Source organism: Pristis pectinata, chromosome 26, assembly GCF_009764475.1.
Source record: "Pristis pectinata isolate sPriPec2 chromosome 26, sPriPec2.1.pri, whole genome shotgun sequence".
NCBI lineage: Eukaryota > Metazoa > Chordata > Chondrichthyes > Rhinopristiformes > Pristidae > Pristis > Pristis pectinata.
Window position 1 is genome coordinate 13,058,177 of NC_067430.1, and position 23,688 is coordinate 13,081,864.

Sequence of the window (23,688 nt, forward strand, 5' to 3'; positions counted from 1 at the left end):
AGCTCTCCTGTCACTTGTACTTGCACAGCATCCAGTGATGCCAAAAATCAGGCATGGATTGCGCTGTTGACTATCATCAATCAATATTACACCCTCTTTGCTGAGAGAGAGAGAGAGAGAGAGAGAGTTTGAACAAAGAAAAAGCAAAGCAAGCACTATAGTTTATATCTAGAGGAACAAAAGCAAGAAGTAGGGAAGTCATGTTACCACTGAACCTTGGTTAGATCACACATTAAGTATTGCATACAGTTCAAATTGCCATATTATCAAAATAAGGGGGCACTAGAGGAGACAGAGGAGATTTACATGGGTGACACCAGAAATGCAAGGATATATTGTCAGGAAAGGATGATCAGACAGGTCCTCTTTTCTATTGATGTTACAGACTCAGTGAATGTCCCTTTAAGATAGTGTGTGTGTGTGTGTGTGTGTGTGTGTGTGTGTGTGTGTGTGTGTGTGTGTGTGTGTGTGTGTGTGTGTGTGGCGTGCTTACATCAATAGAAGATAAAGGACGTAATGACGGTGTTGAAGAAGTCAGAAGAAGAGAGAGAGAGAAGGGAGAGAGACACCAGCCTGCTAGTTTTCTCTATCGATGGATGAGAAACAATAACTTTGTCTGCCACTGAAATCCATGTATGGAAGTTGGAAGTAATCTGGTGGAGTTCACTTTGTTGCTGACCTGTAGAAGGAAGCAGGTATTTGTGTGTGGACGACCACGATTCGGATGCTTTTCAGGGTGAGGAAGTCACTACCGAGTAAACACTTAAGAGTCGCTTGGGTTCCATTGTGGAACATTTGGATTTCGTATTACTCTCTCTATGTTTCTCTACGTCTACGTCTTATCTTCAGACAACGGTGGTTGTTGAAGAAGCCCTTACTCATGTTTCACCTTATGGCTTGCGGAACTGAACTTTAAGAACTATTCCTGAACTTGGAGTTTGGGACTTTGTCACACACACACGAAGAGTTTAGTTTTGGGGTTAACGTTCAAGGTTTAACATTTTTGAATTCTAACATACTAACATTTTTACTTTTATTTTACATATGGTCATAAGTAGTGATTAATAAAATAGTTTTTAACACTGAATCATGCTCAGTGTGTTTCTTTTGTTGCTGGTTCGTGACATTGAGTAAAGAAAGCTGATGGGTGACTAACAGAGGTCTTTAGATGAAAGATTTTGATTGAGTGGATGCAGAGAGAATGTTTTCACTTGTGTGGAGGAGCATAACAAGAGAATGTCAATGTGAGATGGTCACCAAGAAACCCAAGGGGAATTTAGAAGAAGGTTTTTAACTCAAAAGTGATGACAATATGGAACCCACTACCACAGGGAGTGATTGAAGCAAATAGTAAAGACACATTTAAGAGGAGGCTGGACAAACAAATGAATAAGAAGGGAATCAAGGGTACTGAGTAGATTTAAATGAAGAGAAATGGATGGTGGTTGAAGTGGAAGATAAACACGAGCTTGGGCTGAACGGTCTGCCTCTGTGCAGTATATCCTGTGTATTTCCGCATAAACGACTTCCAGCTCAGAGGCATATGAACACTTTGATCTAGACCAGGAGGTCTCTGGGTTTTTGCCTGGCAGGTGACATTAATTAGCCCATTCTGCCTACCCTTCACCAAAAATCCACGCCTATTCCAGCAAGAGAAAGGGCTGATGAACAGCAGGCCTCCAATTCATTTACCTCCCAGCTCGGACAACAGGTCACCGACATGAAAGGTTAACCCTGTTCCTTTCTCCAAAGATGCTGTCTGACCTGCTGAAGGTTGTCCACTTTTTGCTATCCATACAGGTTTGCAGCATGGGCCCTCCTGCCCTGCCTCACTTCTCTCCTGTGTGTAATATAATGATCCAAATAAATAAAAGAACATTCCAGAAAGCTGTAAGAATGCAACAGTTCCAGTTTCTCCTTGAGTAAGCCCAGCTGTGAATACGGGGCTTCTCATTCGTAGTATTTAGGCAGAACACTCTCTCAGACGCAGGAGGTGGATCTGGCTCCTCGCCATGTGTATCTGCCAACACTTCACAAATTTCGTGAGGAAGACAAATGTAGTGTCACCTGAGGCTGGAATTCATTACACAAGCTGAGGAATGACAGATGATAATATAATTTTCTTTAATGGTGTTAAATGAATGATTGGTCTCTCATCAACTCTTTATCCTATTCATTAAATGTCAGTCTGTTCTTTCAGAGCCTCGACCTGAATTTCAGCATGCCCCCTCGTGTCCTGCCACACAGGGGTCTTTTGTTCTCAGGTCAGGTAAAGCACTGATTAGATGCAGAGTAAAGGTCAATTTTTCCCAACTCAGTGAAAAAGCGAGTTCCTCTGCTGGACAGGTCCGCGTTTCTCATTCGACTGAAAACAAGTTAATTGGACATTCATTTCACTACAGTTTGTAGGATACTGTGTGGGCAAAATGGTTGCCAAATTTCCCCACATTTTATTGAGAATTTGATAGAATTAATACATGTGAGAATGAGGGAGCAGCCCAGTTACACCCCTCTCCATCATTCCCATTGACTCGTTACCATCTGTTTTACTCTAACGTCAAGATCTATTCCAATGCCTATTACTTCAGTGCAAAGTCATTTATGGCATGAGAAGTATTTCAGAACACTTGAGAGAGATGACAAGGTGTTGTAGAATGCATGTCAACCTTTCCTCATTCTGTTTCTTCCTTCCCTGCCCAGAGCTGCCAGAACTTCCTTATTCCAATCTTGGCTTTCAATGCTTCTAGTTTCCTCTCTCCTTTTGTCCCAATCTCGACCTGAGTGAATGGCAGGAATGCATGTGTTAACTGACCCGTTCAAATAAACCAGTTCCACACTGTCTGGAACACCAAGGGGATGCTCTTAACATTTTCCCCAGGCTGGCAGCATTACATTCACTGTGGGGAGGGGGAGCCTACTGTCTTCACAGTCTCTATTGATCCAATTTTTGTGCCTTCATTAAATGTGTGGGTCTTGTGAAAAATATCTCATTCTTAGCCTCTCATAATTTTATTCCTTTCTTTTTTCCTCTTGTTCCATCACACTGGGGGCAGTTTTTGAGGTGGGTAGAGGGTTGTTGGCAACTAGTAACCTCCAAAGTGGCTTGATATTTTGAATGAAGTCATAACCTAGCCTGGAGCTATAGCAACCTGTGACATCTTTGTATCCATCTCCTTTTTCCTTTTCATTCTCATCTATATACAAGCAACCAGAACAACTTGACTTGTAAAATGTCCCAGGGTACTTGACAGAAATGTTGTAGACAAAAGAAAATGGACAGAAAATGAGAAATTAGGCCTTGGTCAGATAATTTTAAGGAACATCTTAAAAGGGATGCAGAGAATTGGGGGGAGGAAATTTCAGGGTTTTTGGCACAATAATCAATAAAAGGGTAGAGTAAAAAAGGAAAGCCCAGAAGACAATGAGAAAGATGTAGGGTTCTCAATGGGTTACATTAATAGAGGAAGGACAAAGATATTGAGAAGTGGGGCCATGGGTAGATTAGAATATAACCATGGACAAAAATACACACACAACACACACAGCCCAGATCAGTTGGAACAAAACCATCCAGAACACTGTGTGCACAGTGTACTTACTGCTGCATTCCAACCAACATTTCCACCTTCTGCTGACAGTAAAAGGATACTGTGGAATATGTGGTCCTCAGGATTTCTGGATGAAACAAGTTTCTCATACACCGCTTGATTATGTTATATGTGGATGATGCAAATTTCCATTACTGCCACTGACTTGCAAACAAAAAAAACTATGGAAGTATTTCTAGACTTGAAGTACCTCAAGGGTTTTCAAGTCCAGACCTGTCATTCTTCTTACTTAACAACCCAAATGTTGGGGATATTACAGATCATGAAAATTGACTTGGTCTCACAAACTGTTTCCATATTTCCAGATCACTGATATGGCTTAGTCTAGACCATTTGTCTGCTGGTTTCCTTTTTAAAATTGGACAATTGAACACTTGGTAATTAAGCTGTGTTGGACTCTATGCAGAAACCTCACTCTGCCCAGTGTTTAGTGCTACTGTATTACAGCATTGTTTGAAATAATGTCAACAAATAGGTGGTGATTTCATTTTGAAACAGTAAGCTGGAACTTCAGGCCGTTATTTAAAGGGTGAACTCGCTGTGCTAGAAGGTTTAGAGCTGGTTCCCCAATACAAAACCAAGATAGGACCTGACAAGACATGAAGGGTTCAGGTCCAGTCGGGCTCACGTTCTGCCAGAGCATTCGGGTTCGGGTCCTGAGCCATGCCAGCCAGGCTTAGTACTTTATCCAGGTCATTTAAACTCTGTGTCAGTGGATGTATCAGGTGTCCATTTGGAGTCAGTGGTAGGCTATGTTGACAGTGTTGGTAACAAGGTGGATGAATTAAAATGGCACAAGTAGAAGTAAATGGGTTTGATCAGTTGCCATCTCAATAATATGAGTTCAGGGTGAGTGGAACCCGGAGCTGATATTCAGGAGTATTCAACATTTAGGAAGAACAGGCAAAAAAGTAAAGGAGGTTGGGTAGCTCTATCAGTATGTGGTGAGATCAGTGCAGTGGTGAGAAATGATCTTGGCTCAGCAGATCATGATGTAGAATTAGAATCTGGGTGAAATTAAGAAACAGCAAAGGGCAGAAAACATGGGTGGGAGTTGTTTAAAGACAATATTGAGCAAGGCATAAATCAAGAAGTTGAAGGTGTATATAGCAGGGGTAATACATTAACTACAGGTGATTTCAGACTACATAAAAAGAGGATAAGTCAAATTAGCAGCATTATGGAAGAACAATTTATATAAAGTGTATATAAAATGGTTTTCTCGATCAATTTGTTAAGGAACCAACTGCAGTTTAAGGCTGTTTTAGATCTTGTATTGCATAACGAAAATGGGTTAATTAATAATCCTGTTGTAAAGAGGGCTTTATGAAGAGTAACCATAATATAAAATTGTACATTGAGTTTGAAGGGCACACAGTTCAATCAGAAATCAGGGTCTTACACCTAAACAAAGAAAACCCCAAAGGTAGGAGGGGCAAATTGGGAAGCTACATTAAAAGGTTAGCATTCAAAGGAATATTACATGATTTGAAAAAAAACACTCTTTCTTGCTGGGTCAAGTACAACAGATAAAGTGGTCCTTCATGGGTGTAAGAGAAATTAAAGATGACGGTAAATCATTTGGGGCATTTTAGAATTCAGCAAAGGAAAAACAAGAAATTGACAAAATGAAGATTTTATGTTTCTGGTGAGAAACATAAAATGGACTGCAAGAACTTATAGTGGCATGTATAAAGGAAAAGACTAGCAAGGACACGTGTAGGTCCATTATGGACAGATTTGGGAGAATTTATAATGGGGAATAAGGAAATGGTAGTGAAATCAAACAAATATTTTATGTGTTTTCATGGAAGAAAACACAAATAAACCTTCCAGAAACACCAGAGGACCAAGGGTATAACAATATTGAAAAACTGAAGGAAATTAACATTAATTTAAAAAAAACGTATAACAGAAGTTAGTGAGACTGAAAGCCAATAAGTACCAACAACCTGATAATTTACATCCTGGAATTTTGAAAGATATAGAAAAGAACACACAGAAAAGGATAACAGGATTGAGCTGGGTCAGCTTGGATTTCTGAAAGGGAAATCACTACTCTGTTGGAGGTCTCAGGATGTGTTAATAGAATAGATATGGGGGAACCAGTGGATGTGGTGTATTTGGATTTTCAGATGATTTTTGATGAGGTCCCAAACAGGACGTTGGTCAACAGGGTTAAATCACAAGGAATTGGGGATAATGTACTGGTACAGACTGAGAATTTGTTAACAGGCAGAAAGTAAAGAGTGAGAATAAACAGGTCTTTCTCAAGCTGGCGGGCTGTAACCAAGAGGTACGGATGCTTGGACCCCAGCTTTTCACAAACTCTAGCAATGACAATGTTGAGGGGACAAAATATCATATTTCCAAATGTACTGGTGATACAAAATCAAGATTGTGTGTTGTGAGGCGGGTTTAATAATTCTTGAAGGGTTTGTTAACAAATCTAAGTGAGTGGATGGGAACATGGCAGATGGAATATAATGTGGAAAAATGTAAGGTCATTCATTTTGGTACACAAAACAGAAAACTGGAGTATTTTTCATGTGGTGATAGATTGGCAAATGTTGATGTTCAAAGCAACCTGGATGTCCTTGCACATAAGTCACTGAAAGGGAACAATCAGGTGCAGCAAATAGTATGCTGGCTTTTATTTGAAAGAACTCCTTTTAAGTACAGGAGTAAAGAGGTCTCATTGGAATTATATAGGGTCTTGTTGAGACTGCATCTGGACTACTGTGCAGCTTTGGTTACTTTACTTAAAAAATGGATATACTTGTCATAGCAAAAGTGCAGCAAAGATTCACTGGACTAGTTTTAGGGATGGCAGTTTTGCCAGACAAGGAGAGATTGAGTGAACTAGGCCTATACACTTGAGAGTTTGGAAGAATGAGAGTTTATCTCATTGGGACTTACAAAATTCTTTTAGGTTTACACAGGTTGGATGCAGGGAAAATGTTTCCCCAGCTTAGGACTCTGAAACTGGGTTCAGTCTCAGAATAAGAGGTAAGGAGGAATGAGAGGAAATTTCTTCACACAGAGGTTGATGAATCTTTGGAATGTCCTGGAGGGCTGTGAAGGCTCAGCCACTGAATTAATTCAAAGCATAGTTCAATACATTGATTTTTTTAAAAAATGGAATCAATGGATACAGAGATAATATAGGAAAATGCCAATGAGGTAAAAAGATCAGTTATAATAGTAATGAATGGTGGAGTATGCTCGAAGAAAAAGGTGGCCTACACCTGGTCCTAAATATTTTGTTGAATCATTTGTCTTCACCCTCAGCAATGGACAAAGGATTTTCTTGTTTTTTGTTTATTGAGGGATGGAGAATGAAACTCTTCATATTTTAAAAGAAACGTTCAGGACTGCTTTCCATTTTAGAAACCTAATGTCAGCAAATTGTATACCAAGGTCAGGTACAGTGTGGGTTAAATCCAGAACAAAGTCAGCCTACTCTGGATGGTTCTAAAAACAATGTCAGGTCAGGGACAGAATGGGTCAGATTTGCAGAGCAACGTTTTCTGTCCCTACAACAGATTCAGTCTCAGAACACACCTCACTTATACAGGTGCAAATTTGTTTTGTTCCTCTGAGAAAGCAGCCTCCCTGTGAAGATGAATCAGACTATTGCCAAAGAAAGAGCAATCCAGCATCATTTTTTTGATTAGTTGATAATATTGTTCTTTTAGTCAGGAAGTTGTGGTTTTAAGACCCATTGCAGTACAGAAATTAGCTGACACATCACTGCTATGGTGAAAGAGTACAAGATTGTCAGAGTTGTTAATTATGCTTTAAATTATGGTTCTGTCTGCCATATGAAATCAACAAGTAGGACATTTTCCCAGTTTCCTGGCCAACATTAACCCTTAACCACAGCTCCACCCATACATCCTTCATTGTGTCACTTCTTTAGGAACAAAATGGCTGCCATCTTTATCCATAAAGCAACACTAGCTGCATTTCAAAAGTAGTTTATCAGTGACACCTGACTCCCGAAACCAACACTTTATTCTGAACTCTGTCACAGATAGAGATTACCAAGCAGAAAGCAGAAAAAAGTTCAAGGTTGTTCTCTAAATGTCCTTGAAAGGATGCAACATTCCCACTGACGCCTGGGAATCCTTGACCCATGGCTGCTCAAAGTGGAGAAATTGTAGGTGGTACTGAGAACCACAAGTTCATGTGTCAGGACTGCATGGAAGCCCAGTTTCAATGGCAGGAGGAGACTGGCTCCTCACCTGACATGGTTGTCCCTTCAATCACTTCCTGCCCAATCTGTTGCACAGTTTAAGAGTCCCACATTGACCTCATCAGTTACCTCTTCATGGACTATGGTGGAAACAGGTCCTTGACCCTGAGGGACTGCCTATGAAGAAATATAATGAATTATTTGCAAATCAAGTTAGGTGGTCTGTGACACAATATGATTTTAACTGACATAGCCTACTCTCACCTCATCAAGCCCAATTTCCCATCGTATTTTTGCCAGAAAACCAGAAAAACATACACTAATTTCTTGTAACTATTGGTACATGACCCCTCACTGTGTGATTGTGGCAACAAGGGACTGCTTTGCCATTGATGTTGTGATGTTCCTGATGACAAATTTACAATAGCAGTAAACTGACCAAGCTGTGAGTAATCCTCAAATGTGAAATGACCAGTCCACCCAAACTCGTGGGTCATTTTGATATCCAATTGGAATTCAAGTGCTCAGAGTGTCTGAAAGGGTGTAAATGTATTGCATTGTTGCAGTGAGCCACTGTAAAAAAAAGGAAGCTGTTGCCAATAAGATCACAAGACAAAGGGGCAGAAGTTGGCCATTCAGCCTATCGAGTCTGCTCAGCCACTTCACCATGAGCTAAACTATTCTCCCATCTAGCCCCAATTCCTGGCCTTTTCCCCCATATCCCTTGATACCCTGACTAATTAGATACCTATCAATCTCCTCCTTAAACACCCCCAATGATTGGGCCTCCACAGCTGTATCTGGCGAAGAATTCCATAAATCCATGACCCTCTGGCTAAAGAAATTTCTCATCTCTGTTCTAAATGGGTACCCTCTAATTCTAAGACTGTGCTCTCTTGTCCTGGACTCACCAACCACGGGAAACAACTTAACCACATCTACTCTAATCAGTCCTTTCAACATTCAAAATGGTTCTGAGGTCCCCTCTCATTCTTCTGTATTCCAATGAATACAGTCCAAGAGCCGACAAACACTTCTCGTATGTAAGCCCATTCATTCCAGGAATCATCCTCGTAAGTCTTCTCTGAACTCTCTCCAACATCAGTACATCCTTCCTAAAATAAGGGGCCCAAAACTGCACACAGTATTCCAAATGAGGTCTCACCAGTGCCCCATAGATCCTCATCAACACATCCTTACTTTTATACGTTATTCCTCTTGAAATGAATGCCAACATAGCATTTGCTTTCCTTACTGTCGATCCAACCTGGTGGTTAACCTTTAGGGTATCCTGCACGAGGACCCCCAAGTCCCTTTGCACTTCTGAATTTTGAATGCCACCCGGAAGGACATTAGGTGTATTTAAGAAGAAATAAATGACTGAAATAAATTAGTAGAAGAATATTCCTTCTTAAATACGCCTAATCTCCTTCCAGGTGGCATTCAAAGAAAAAAAACTCACCTTGAGAACTGAAATTTTGCTGTCTTTTACCAATACCAAATGATCCCATGACACTATTTCAAAAAGCAAGGAAATTCTGACCAGTATTCATTCCACTGTCGACACCAAGTGGGGTGGAGTGGGAATATTGTCTGATCATTTTCCCTTGCTGTTTGTGGAAGTTTGCTATGCTGTTGCAAATTGGCGGTTGCTTTTTTTTGTTTTACAACAGTGACTGCACTTTTTGAAAAGCATTTGAGCGACTGTAAAGCAATTTCAGAAACCACGAGGTTGACAAAGGTCCAATAAAAATGCAAGTTCTTTACACTCGCCTTTTATACCGATTCCAGGATGCCGGTGACGGCAGGCATTTGGCAGCCTTACCGACAAAAATCCCGAGCCCGCGATCATCTCATAATCCAAATGCAAACCAGATAAAAAAATATAAAGACAGTTTGGGGGCCGAGTCTACAGAGCTGAGGATCTCTAGCTGAGTGACTGCGGCTTCCTTGTGAATAGATCCCTGCAGTTAGTGTTTGGGAAAGGAGGCTTTCATTATACAATGCTTGAAAGGTTATGAGCCACCTGGGTGAAGAGCTTCCAGGATCCAGAGACAAAGGAACAGGTTGTAGGATCGAATTACAAGCTCCAAGAGGGAATTTCCCTCCAGCACCCACTTTGTATGCAAGGGCAGGAGCTCTCCCAGCCTCCCATGACATCATGTTTGAGGAGGGAGCAAACCTGCTGGGGGCGGTCAAATTCCTGCCAGTGCAGGTGAAGCTCAGGCAGCTTCCTCTTGGGCCGGGAGGAGGAGGAGCGCTCGGTGACACGGAGAGAGGCTGCTCTCTTCCCCCTCCACCCCACACACACACACACGCACGACGGGCCTGCTCGGGGCGATGAAGTCGGACGGGGAAGACCGTGAGTCGTCGGGGGACGGGGTGGCGGGTGGAGGGCGCCCGGCGGGGAGGGGGAACAGGGGGCCCGCCGCGGCCTCCCGCCCACCGAAGGGCCCGGCCTGCTCTCAACCCGCGGCCTTGGCCTTCGACTTGGAGCTCATCCCGCCCGATGGGAATCGGCCGAGGGCCCCAGAGCAGCAGGCCATTCTGCCCCTCCACCTTACTACCCCCTTCTCAGATCTTGGCTCTCCTGGCGGCCCATCCGCTTGCCTTGCTTCCATTTCTCCCACCACAGACATCTTTCAGTCAGCTTGCTTGATATCTTATTGCTTCCCTCGTGGTCCTCAGCAGCTTTCTGGGGCAGATTGATCCAGATCTCAACCACCTTTCCTCAAGTCAAATCAACTCGAGTTTATTGTTATGGGCACAATTACAGTGAGATATGGGTACAATGAAAAACTTCCTTACAGCAGCAGCGCAGGCAAGTAGGTTCAGACAACACACAGAACATAAATTATACAAGACAGTGAAGAGAAAAAAATACTCTGTTTTGCACTAATGTTTTGCACAATATGACAAGCCGAGGGTGGTGCAAGATGTGGTCAGTCATGTTCCGTTGCTGAGGTAGGATTAAGGTTTTGTAGGGCAGTTCAGAACCTGATGGTTGTAGGAAAGTAGCTGGTGGTGTGGGACTTCAGGGCTATGCAGTCTTCTCGCTGCCACCCTCGGTACTTCCTGCCTGAGGGTAGCAGCGGGAAGAGTGCATGGCCCAGATGGTGAGGGTCCTGGATGATAGGTGCCAGCACCTTGAGGCAACACGTCCTGTAGATGCTGTCAATGGTGGAGAGGGCAGTGCCCGCGATGGACAGGACTGTGTCCATTACTCTCTGCCGCCTCTTGTGTTCCTGTGCATTGGAATTGCTGTCTCAGGCCACGATGCAACCAGTCAGGATACTTTCAACGAGGCACAAGGAATTCTGCAGGTGCTGGATGTATCTTGAGCAATACACAAAAAGTGCTGGAGGAACTCAGCAGGTTAGGCAGCATCCATGGAGGGAAATAAACAGCTGACGTATCGGGCCGAGACCCTTCATCAGGACCGGAAAGGTAGAGGGCAGAAGCCAGAATAAGAAGGTAGGCAGGGGATAGGTGAGATCAGGTGATAGGCTAGTCCAGGTGAGAGGGGGAAGGTAATGGGAGGGGGAGAAGATGTAATAAGCTTGAGAGGTGATAGGTTGAAGAGGCCGAAGGCTGAAGAAGGAGGAATCTGGTAGGAGAGGGCAGTGGACCATGGAATAAAGGATATTTTCAACAGTGTATCTGTAGAAGTTTGTTAGAGTATTTAGTGATATGCCAAATCACGTAAGCTTCTAAGAAATTAGAGGCACTGGCGCACCTTCTTCGTGATTGCAGCTATGTGCTGGGCCCAGGACAGGTCATCCAGGATGTTAACGCCCAGGAGTTTGAAGCTGCTAACTCTCTCCACCTCCGACCCACTATTGAGAATTGGCATGATTGCCCCAGATTTCCACCACCTTTTGATTCCTGGCCTTAATCGTAAGATGATGACCTCTTGTTCTGGACTTCTCACTAGAGGACATGGTTTTTGTCAATCTTATCAACTCGTTTAATCAAACTAAACAGTTCAATTAATTCTCCTTCACCTCTTATCCTCAAGGGAACCTAAGCCTGGTCTCTACAACCTGTTATGATTTGAATTTTTTAGCTCTGGTAATATACTGATGATCTTTTGCAGGAGGAATGTGTGTGATGGAGTTGGTAAACATAATCAGTCATGGTGATGATGCCATCCACAGTTAAGTATCCCACTGAAATATCCTTGGTTCACATGTGGTGCTGTAGGTGGGGAGGTGTGGCTAGCAATTGCAGAAGTATTTGCCAGGAACATACAGGAAATCAATGGACAAGAGGTTCAACTTGGGAAGGAGATTTGGCTTGCGGAAAGGAAAGAGCCACTTTAAGTAAAATTTTTAAAAAACTGCATGTGCTGGAAATCTGAAATAAAAACAGGTAATGATAGAAAGACTCAGCAAGACAGGAAGTATCTGTGGAAAGAAAAATGGAGTTAACATTTCAGGTCAACAAAGGGTCTTTGTTTCCATCATTTTCTGTTCTTGCTATTTTAAAATAGTTCTTAAATGCATTTACAAATCTACTTTCTTCTCACTTTTGAAGCTCAATGCATTGGATTACTGAGAGAAGGCAGATTGTGTTGGTGTCTGTTGAGCTGCCAAAAATGCCATATTCTGGAGTTAATGCTTTGCAGAGGTGGAATACTTTTCAAGAAGGTCTGCAGGAAAGTTGCCAGCTCCCTCTGGCTAGATTGCAATGTGCCTTTAACAGGTGGTTTTGAGTTGATCGTTCAAACCAGGGGAGATCTGTTAGCCATGGCGCTGGTGTGTTGCAGAGAAACTGGAATCATCGATGGGGGTTTGTTACTGAAGGAAAACAATCTACATGTTGATGTATTGCAGTCAATCTTGTGGTTTGGTGAACATGTGAAACTTCCTGCAGCGTGTATCATGTTAACTGTTAAAAAGACTGGGGTGGTGCCATGTTGTGCAATGCAAACTGTTCATTGCCATGTTGAGATATGCTCATCAGTGGCTGTACCTTTGACTGCTGTGCCATTGCTGATTGTACAATTACACTGAGGCTTTTTCAATCAATGTGTCTGGTCATTATGTTCCAGCACTTTTATCCTTTTGTAAAGTGGCAGAAAGGTCCATAGGGAGTGAGGAGGCTGTGCTTAGCATTATCTGAAAGTACATATCACATATTTTCTGGCCTACTTTAATGCTTATAATTCAAATAAGCTGATCAATTTTACTTTGTTCCTGCTACTACAAGTAAGTCATGGGACTCGGGAACAAATTCTACAGGTAAACTTTAAGCATTTGTGCTCTTGGCACAGAGCTTCATATGAAGAGCTGCATACCAGGAATCCTAGTATCCAGCATGTCTAGGGATGGGAGAAACGTAGTGCAGCTCAAAATCCTCATTGCCAGTTTGACTTCTGCAAAGATTTCTATGTGAAAATTCATAAAGTAAGCCAGAGCTGGGTTATGGCACTGAAGGAGGCCATTTGACCCTCTGTATCCATGCAGACCATAAATAGACGTTATGTTAATCCAACTTCCCAATTCTTGCTCTATATCCCTGCAGTTTTCAGCTGTTCAGTTGCTCATATACCTTTTTGTATGTGGTGAGGTTCTCTGCCTCTCTCCATTCATTTGAGTCAACATAAGGAACAGAAGCAGAAGACCGTTCTGCTCTTTGCTCCTTCTCTGCCATTCAATAAGGTCTTTTATCTGAGTGCCACTGTCCAACACAAATCCTTGATAAGATATCTTTATTAGTCACATGTACATCGGAACACACAGTGAAATGCATCTTTTGCATAGAGTGTTCTGGGGGGCAGCCCGCAAGTGTGGCCATGCTTCTGGCGCCAACATAGCATGCCCACAACTTCCTAACCCATATGTCTTTGGAATGTGGGAGGAAACCGGAGCACCTGGAGGAAACCCATGCAGACATGGGGAGAACATACAAACTCCTTATAGACATTGGCCGGAATTGAACCGGGGTCACTGGCGCTGTAAAGCATTACGCTAACTGCTACACTATTGTTCTCTTAATATTCAAAATTCTGTTAACCTGTCTTGAATATATTCAGTAACTCTACCTCCATATACCTTTTGGGCAGAAAGAAGTAATTTTTTTCTACTCCACTCTAACCTATCCATTAATAGAAATCTGGCCCTTATTTACTAAAATCTCTGAGGGAAAAATGTCCTTAATGTTTAACCTATCTAATAAAAGACCTATTCCAGGAAATCTTTTCTCACAACAATAATTCTTCAGTTCTAGTAACATCCTAGCAAATCACCTCTGCATCATCTCTAGTGCTATCACATCCTTCCTATAATGTGTTAACTAGGACTTGAATGCGTTGGTTAGGCAATAGATAATGTTTTTTTACCATTCCAGCATGACCTCCCCAGCTCACAAATTCATGCCTCAGCCAATAAAGGAAAGTATCCTCAAAGCTAATCACCTTATCTATCTGCCCTTTTACCTGCAGGGATTGTGGATATTCAATCCAAGGTCCTTCTGTTCCTCGATATTAGTGTATTCTCCTATTTATTTGTGTATTCCCTTGTTTGCCTTGCACTGTCTCACTTCTCCAGACTAAATTCTATTTGCCACTTCTGTGCCCACCCAATTAGTCTGTTGATATTTCAACAGCCTCGAACATTCTTCCCTATCGATGCTGCCAAATTTTGAATCATCAGTAAATTTAACTGTGACCCCCAACAGTTAAATTTAAATCATTACGTATCTGGTCCATAGAAAACAAAGGTCCAAATATCTAGCCCTTGATGCATACTCCAGTCACAAAGAAAACCATCTCCCATTGTCCTTTGATTTCTGCAACTGAATCAATTTTTAATCCAGCTTGTCACTTTGCATTGGGTCAGGCTTTTCCTTTCTTAATTAACCTGTCACTTGGGATTTTGCTGAACACCTTGAGCATTTGAAAATGACACTCGGAGCCTGCACTGTTTCCTCCCTTGCTTCTTTTAAGAACCTGGGATGCATTTCATCTGGGCCTGGCAATTTATCCATGTTTATAGATGTGGGACCTTTGATACAGCGTCTCTCTTATTATTTCCAATATTTCATGTTCTTCGTCCCTAATGTCAATAAAATAAAAGCTGCCTCTTCTGTGAAGACCTGCAAATTATTCATTCAGAACTTTACATGCCTTCTGCCCCCATACTCATGCTGATAGTTTGATCTCGAAGAGGAACCACTCATTCCTTTCTGATTCTCTTTCCCCACCTTTATTTATAGAACATATTGTTTTCCTTGATTTTTAGCTGTTGGTATATTTTTTCGTGCCTGCTCTGTCTTCCTAATTTCGTTTTAATTTCACCACTGCATCTTCTATACTACTGCAGGCTCTTAGTATCTGTCAAAAATTTGGCTTACCCTGCCCTGTGTTCCACTGCATCTATGGAGGTCTAGAATTGGAAGATGAAGCTTTACTCTCACCGCATTGAATGCCTCCCATTGTTCTGACGTTGATTTACCTTTAAGAAACTGTTTCCAGTCCCTTTTTATTAAATCATATCTCAGCCTAATAAAATTAGCCTCGCTCCAATTTAGATTATATACCTTGGTCTCCCTGTGTCCTTTTTTCCATAACTACATTAAATCTAATGGAATTCTGATCATTGCCACCTTTTCTATTTAGCTGAGTTTATTCCTTAAAACTAAGTCTCGTACCACCTCTCTGGTTGTGTTTACTACGTGCTGATTTGCTAAATGCACTTTAAGAATTCCGCTGTTTCCTGGAACTATCCTGATTATTGGTGAAATTCCCAACTATTACAACCTTGTTATTTGTGCACTTCTCAAAAGTTTGTCCATATATTTTGTCTTCTATCTCCTTCTGACTATTAGGGAATACACAGTGCATTACCGGCAGCATCAGCACCCCTTTTGTTCCTCTTTGCAATTCTCTGGTTTCATTTATTGTTTTTCTTCCAGCATATCATTCCTCCCCACAGCTATAATTGTTTCCTTAACCGTTTTGTTTTGCTCTTATTTTACCTCTGTTTATCTTGCCCTTAAGTCATGTTTCAATATTGTTCACTGTGTTATCTCCCACAATTTTATCCTCAAGTTCATCTTCTTTATCCCGCCAGGCTCTGTACATCAAATTATAACGAATTAAACCCTGGCAAGAAAAACTTTGCTTCTTTTTTTTTCCCCTGCCTTTCTTTATTTTCTAAGCTTAATGACTAAATCCCTACCCTTCACATCCAATTTTGCCACTCTCTTTTGCAACTACCCTGCTTCACTTCCCTCTGTGAAGTTTTTTTCCCCAAAACATATTTTATTCATTAAACCTACAAACCCCGTGATACACTACATCCTATCGTTCCATTAACATATAAGATTTTCATTTTCTCAGCACAAAATCCATTTTCACATACATTTCATGAGTAATAAATTGGAGAGGTTTTCACTTGGGTTTCAAGTCATCTGTGTGTAGCAGAGGGAGAGCTCTTTTCCTCAAACCTTTGCAGCGGCTGAACAAGCTTTGGTGCATCCCTCAGCACAGATTCCTGCACCCCTTCAGTATAGATTCCTGTGCCCACTAATGTGCCTGTCTGCAACCAGCTTCTGCACTGGAAAACCAGCAAATTTCAGACAGACCAAAGTATGTCATTCACCAAGTTGATAATCTTCCTGCATCAGTTGGTTTTTGTCTCAGTCTGTCTCCCTGAGTGCTGTGTTATGCAGCTGTATAGGATGAACTTCGACAAAGATCACTGTATCCTTTTCCAGATCTTTTTATTTTGGCAAACGTGCCAAAATGGATTGGAGCAGAAGGCAGCAACTTCATCCAGGGGCTTTGACCTGAATACCTCTGCTGCTTGGGATAATCAACCCTCCTTTACCTACATCCTTCCTGATGAACTTAACAAAAGACTTGTACAACACAGCTCCAGATTTGATTAGGGAAACTTTCTTTTATCCATCCATCTTTTAATAAAGGAAAGATTTTGACTGCATGGTGCTCCTGACCTGGAATGTCATTGGTCTGTACAGTTGATTGGGCTGCACCACTGATGTTTGTGTAGACCAGTCATATCAAATTGCAGATTTCCTCCCCAAACCCCATCTTGGAGAGCACATGTATCACAATATTTTGATCCAAATGCCTTCCCCTGGCTCAATCTGACTAAGCTAGATCCCACTCTCCTGTCCTGCACATCTTGACTGCAACCTCTCACATTTGGGTTTACAGCCTCCAGTCTTGCTACTAGTGACACAGCACAGGGATATTCACAGCAAGAAGGAAAGATTATTATCTTTTGTCCATTCAAACTGGTGAAACACCAACTATATAATTCTGAATTTTGCCCTAAACTTTGTTAAAAGGAATTGTTGAAATTGTAGAAAACTATCAGGATGTCTCAAAGTACTTCACATCCAAGCAGATTCTCTTTGCTGCGGATGTAATGAGGCAGCCAGTAGGTGCACAGGAAGATCTGGCACGGAAGGATATATGATAAAGGAGTTGGGGATAACTGTCCAACTCGTACTTGAAATAGTTTTCTGGGATCTTTTCTGTCCACCTGAGAGATTAGTTGGGGTTCTTTGGTTAATGTCTCGGCTAAAGCAATGCACTTAAGACAGAGCAGCATTCCATCAGAACAGTGCTGAAATATTAGCCCAAGTTTTTATGGCCAAGTCTCTGGAGTGGACTGTTCAGTTGACATATTTACTGGTCTTTATAATAATTTCAGATCCAATGGTAACCAAGAAACTAACATTAATTGTGGTATGAGGTCGCGTACTATGCACTGGTACTGGGCTCAGTTTCATCTCAATGACCCAGGATTCTGTTAATGTTCCTCCACCTGGATGTGATATCATGTCTCCAACCAGCTGCTTTGCAAGATTAATATAGCATATTGATGTGCCAGTTATGGACCACCAGTATGGAGCAATGCAAATTGAGCAAGATGACTTTACCAAATGCACCAGGGTGTAACTATCAATTACTAAACGGTGATCAGATCGCCCGGTCTTGTAGCAACATCTTTTTTCCCACTGTGGTTTCATTAGCTTAAATTATAACAGTTTATTATTGGTCCTGAGAATGAGAAAGCTTTGGGATATTCCCATACTGTGCCGGAGGATGGGTTTCCACCATGATTCACCTGCAGTGCTCCATGCTTTTCTCAACCAGCATCCACTTACAAATTTTCCAGCAGGAATGCTGAAATGGGAGGAATGTGAGTCCCTAGGCCTCTTTCTTAGCTCTACTCCATGGGCAGTATAACAGAGAGCAGCATCACTCAGAGACAACAGGCCCTTGTGTGATACACTCTGGTTGAGCAGAAACCAAAATCCACATTTAGACTCCTGCATACTGATTGAGATCTTGGGTATGGGCATCTGTAGAGCTGAACCTCAACCAACAGCAGCATCTCCAGGAGGCTGAGAACAAAAATTGCTCAAAATTTGATTCTGTTGGTGTTTGTCAGTCATAAGTAGAGTTGTATTGATGTAGCACCTTGTCATTCCTACTTGCAGGTTTAGTGATTAAAGAGGCATCCACGGCAACTATTTGAACATAGATCAAATTAAACAATCAGAGGGCGTTTATGCAAGTCCTTTTTTCACTGTAGCCTAGATTTTATGCTCAAATCCTCAAGTGTGGCCTAAATCCAAAGCATTCAGACCCCAAGGAATTGATATCACTGAGCCAAACTGAATATTGGTGTTGACTAATGTGTAGGGATGTGTCGTTTCTGGTTAAATAATTCAAACTTTCTTCAATGCAAATCACAGGGGCAAAATTCAGTGAAATATGATAGCTGTCACTTTACCATTGCCTGCAGTCTCTCGATGTGAATGCGTGGGTGTCACATTACATTAAATGTGATTACTTGGCGAAACCTTTCAACAAAACCAAGCTCCCCATTGACATTCAAAACTAAACATTTGCAGAAGGTTAGGATTTATCTACCCACCCTTTTTATTGTAGGAATAGCGCACTGGGCCACTGTGTGGGAGTCTAATTAAAGGAAGCTTTTGCCCCACTGAAGTGTTGTCATCAAGAGATGCAGGACTCCTGCCTCTCCTCCCCAATCCCTGCCCCAACTCCGTATTTTTCTGTATGAAACACTTGATGTCCTGAAAGTAGATCTTTTGAACTTCTGCTACTAAAGACAGCAGTAATTCCGGCCCAGTAAACCATGTGCCCTGATCTTAACTGTGCACATGCACGCTCTGTCCATGCATGCAATACTATACGTGTTCATGTACGCGCTCACATTTTCTGGGTGTACATATGCATATTCTAAATGCACAGCTGTAAACTACCAGCATGGACATATGTGCTCTTAGCATAAGCAGTCAGTGGTGTATGAACACACACTGAGCAGGCATGCACATGTTCAAAACATGCATGCACACACTAACTATGCATATGCTGGCATACTTTAAATACATATGCATGCACGTACTCTAAGCACGTGCATACATATCCATGGACTAAGCACACAGTTGCAAAAGTCCATCTCTATTATTGGTATTGGTTTATTATTGTCTCTTGTACCGAGGTACAGTGAAAAACCTGTCTTGCATACCAATCGTACAGGTCAATTCATTACACAGTGCAGTTACATTGGGTTAGTACAGAGTGCATTGAGGTAGTACAGGTAAAAACAATAACAGTACAGAGGAAAGTGTCACAGCTACAGAGAAAGTGCAGTGCAATAAGGTGCAAGGTCACAACAAGGTAGATCATGAGGTCATAGTCCATCTCATCATATAAGGGAACCATTCAATAGTCTTATCACAGTGGGGTAGAAGCTGTCCTTAAGTCTGGTGGTACATGCCATCAGGCTCCTGTATCTTCTACCCGATGGAAGAGGAGAGACAAGAGAATGACCCAGGTGGGTGGGGTCTTTGATTATGCTGGCTGCTTCACCAAAGCAGCGAGAGGTAAAGACAGAGTCCAAGGAGGGGAGGCTGGTGTCCGTGATGCGCTGGGCTGTGTCCACAACTCTCTACAGTTTCTTGCAGTCCTGGGCAGAGCAGTTGCCATACCAAGCCGTGATGCATCCAGGCAGGATGCTTTCTACGGTGCATTGATAAAAGTTGGTGAGAGTCAAAGGGGACAAACCAAATTTCTTTAGCCTCCTGAGGAAGTAGAGGCACTGGTGAGCTTTCTTGGCCGTGGCATCTACGTGATTTGACCAGGACAGGCTGTTGGTGATGTTCACTCCCAGGAACTTGAAGCTCTCAACAATCTCAACCTCAGCACCATTGATGTAGACAGGTGCATGTACACCGCCCCCTTTCCTGAAGTCAATGACCAGCTCTTTTGTTGACATTGAGGGAAAGGTTGTTGTCATGACACCATTCCACTGAGCTCTCTATCTCCTTCCTGTACTCCAACTCATCGCTGTTTGAGATACAGCCTATAACGGTGGTATCATCTGCAAACTGGTAGATGGAGTTAGAGCAGAATCTGGCCACACAGTCATGAGTGTATTTGTAGGTCATTTGTCTCTGGAGGTGATCAAGAGATCATAGCACCAGATGGAGATGGGGAGTACAATGAGCACGGATCATGAATCGTATATTGACCTTGGCTTGATCCACTACAAAAATTTAGTTGGCGGTGCACCAGTGTTGCCCCTAGGGTACCATGCTGCAGTAACGTTGCTGTTATGAAGTACGGAGCAGGGATGGGGTTGCTTAGTCACTGTCTTCTTCACTCTACAGCCTGTGCTAGCCAATTTGCATGCAGGCAAACACCAATAAAAAAACAATGATATAATGATCAGTTAAAGACCTTGCACAACAATGGATGTTTCTCTGTGTATGTATGAGCAGTCTTGAGGTTTCCACGTGAACGTGGACAGCCCAAAGTTTCTATCAACTTCTCTCAATATCTTTTCAGGAAGTCCATGCAGTTCTGGATATTTCATGGAGTCCCATTCAGGGAGTGCAAAGTTGGCAAATTCTCCATGTACGTGGAAAATCTGGTTAAAGACTTGTGCAAGGTTGGACCTGCTGCAGGATTAGGTTCTCCGTTGATTTTATCGGACGAGAACTATTGTGAGGGGCTAAGATAAATGGTATTTTCAGATTTTTTTAAAATCATTGAGGGAGGAGGCTGCAGAACATGAGTGAGAATCTCTTGGTGCTGAGTTAACCACAAATTCTGGGCCAGTCTGTTTTCAATGACATTGTTTGAGGTTAATTTTGACTAGGATAACAAGGGTAGCTCCTCTGGGTTTTCTCTGACTTCATGCCACAGGATCCTTCTTATTTTTGTCTCTCTACCTCTCTCTCTTTCTCAGAGAGTGCTCAGTATAAGGACAGCGCCTCTGACAGTGCAGCAGTCCCGCCTGCAGCCATCTGCCACAAGCAATTGTGCCACCACTGAGTGATGGCTGAAAGCTGACATAAATGGAGCCTCAAAGGCAAAACTATATTGTAGCTCTTTCTGTCTACTGCTTAATAGTTTAGACAAACCTTTTTACTTATTAGGGAAATCAGTGAGACCTGGATCTTACCATCCTAGTTAATGTCACCTGGTTTCACCGCATCCATCACAAGCTGAGACATTGCAATCAAAGCAGCTACAAGTGATAGAACGCAGCTCGGTGCTTTTATTTTCAAATCCAAATTTTGGATTTCTGCCGGCAACTGGTTTCTAAAGTACAATTGTAGAAACAAATAGGAAGTCTTCGCTGAAAAGCATCTGGATAAATGAGGCCTTCAGTTGAGGCCATAGTTAAGCCACAGGGTTTATTTTAATAGGTCTGGTTTGGTAATCAACCACAGACATGCTCTTTAGCTCAACTGACTGATGAGCTTCATATGGGAGCATTAGTAAGAGCTCCTTGGCTGCTTTGTCTGATAGGTTGTCCAGGGGAGGGACAGGTGGCTTTTTATTAACCACAGTAAACATCAGTGTTTGAATTAGGGGGTAGGCAGTGCAAGGATTGATTGCAGAGGTGTGGGTTTTGTTACCAGGTGCTTTGTTTCTTGCAGCTGATGTAGACTTAATGAAATTCACTGTTCTTAATCCTTACTAATACGCTGTTCTGATCCAGTGATTCCGGCAATATGAAACCTTGATGGGTGGGAATGTCAACCAGTGATAGGCTGTTTCATGCCACCAGCTACCTTGCATTAATCTTAAAGGTTGATATGCTGATAATGCAAGATCTATTAAGGCTAGAGAGAGCTTGGTCATTGATTTTTGTTTCTCTCACACTGTTCTGACTCTGCCCTTTAATCGGAAATTTTCTGTTTTAAATATCAAAGGTTTTAGTATACCAATGCTTGCTTTGAAATGGCCTTTTTGTCATGTGGTCAAATCTCTCAGATGTGTTTCACCCACTGGCATGGTTGCACACCAGTACAGTAACTGATGCTATGTAGCTATTGGCAACAGCCACTTTGAATAGCCTGCCTAGGCCCATTAAATGAGACGCTATTGACTGCATTCAAAAGGGAATACTGGTAAGAGCAAAAACAATAGGTGTGAACAGACTATGGATTGCTTCTCTGTTCTTTAAGTCTCTTCCTTGTCTCTTCTGGGCAATAGAGTGAATCAGGTGCCAGATTCCAGCTGTCCATTATGCACAGCATTGTACAGCACAGAAAGAGGTCATTTATTTCATCATAGCTCTGTCAGCACTTTGAAAGACCAATTCAATTCATCTGACTCTGCCCACAACCATGCAAATATTTACCCCGTTCCTTTTTGTAAGTTATTATTAATTCTACATCAAAATAGCTTGTTATGTCTCTTAAAATGTCTTAAGATTTTTTCTTAAATGTATTTCTTCAGTATTTCTTAAGATTTTTCACCTCCATATTGATTCCATGAAGGGCAGGGGAGCTGAGTATATATCATTTTGATGTGGGTCTCTTAAAGGTTGCTGCAGATTGCTGGTTAGTTTTTGAAACTTTCTGGGACCAAGCCTAGCAAGATTCCTTTATCCACATTTTCAGCAAAGAACAAAGGGGCATCGTCCTGTGAGGTAGAGCTGACAAAAGCTGATGCTTGGTTGGAGTAAAATTTATAATCTTCACTCTTAATGGGGGAGGGGGGGAGATGTTGAATTAAGGACAACAAAGATATATGTTGGAACATTAAAAGCCGAACCTTAAGTCACTATTTCAAGGTTTTAAATTGTAACTTGAAGGAGAGAGAGATGAGAGTTGCTATAACCTGGGGAGGACCTGTACAAAGAGCATTGCCCTAGCAAGATGTACATTAAGTATTTGAATTGGTGGCAAGGCCTGCCACACTGCCACAGTTGTTCTTGTGAGCTTCCTGCATCTCTGCTAGCTGTGCACACGTTAGAAATCACAACACAGCAAAGGGGCACTTTGATTCCAGCCTTTGACCAAACGATAAATGTTTTTCTAACAGAGTTCTGATGAAGGGTCTCTGATGTAATCCTGCCTTTCTGTTTTTTCCCACCTAACAGTGACAAGGGTTTGCCGTTCTTTTGTTAGAGTTGACTATGTGTTTTTAAACTGTATATCTGGTCTGTTGACAGTGCTGCTTCGTGAGGAGGTTTCCCGGCTCCAGGAGGAGGTACAGTGGCTGAGGCAGATGAAGGAAATGCTAACGAAGGAGCTGGAGGATTCGAATGCAGGAAAATCAGCCGAGATCCTGTCGGTGACTGAGCTGAAAGTGCAGCTTGCCCAGAAGGAGACCGAGCTAGCCCGAGCCAAAGAAGCCCTGCAGGGTGAGTGGACAGCTTTACTTAGCAAAAGAAAACGAGAACGATGATTCCCACCAAACTTGTAGCTGGCTTCTCACCTTCCACTAACTCCAAATAAATCAGAAGTTTCCAGATTTGATACCTGGTCTTTGCAGAAGTGAGTGATCTCAGACAGGGAAATAGTCAAGAAGTACCATTAGTTTTCAGTGCCCTAAAGGGGGGTACGCACCCT

General features: G+C 42.2%; 1 protein-coding gene across 9 annotated transcripts in view; it reads left to right on the top strand.

Moving 5' to 3' along the window:
- LOC127583294 (kazrin-like) overlaps positions 1–23,688 on the top strand; it is a 469,156-nt gene that overhangs the window by 300,931 nt on the left and 144,537 nt on the right. For 6 of the 9 annotated variants that reach the window (XM_052039121.1, XM_052039120.1, XM_052039122.1 and 3 more), the window contains one exon: positions 23,289–23,480. In XM_052039121.1, coding sequence (XP_051895081.1) covers positions 23,289–23,480 — 192 coding nt within the window. Of the gene's footprint in view, positions 1–10,032; positions 10,169–11,902; positions 11,963–23,288; positions 23,481–23,688 lie in introns of those variants that run through there. The other 3 variants (XM_052039127.1, XM_052039128.1, XM_052039126.1) reach the window with 2 other exon arrangements.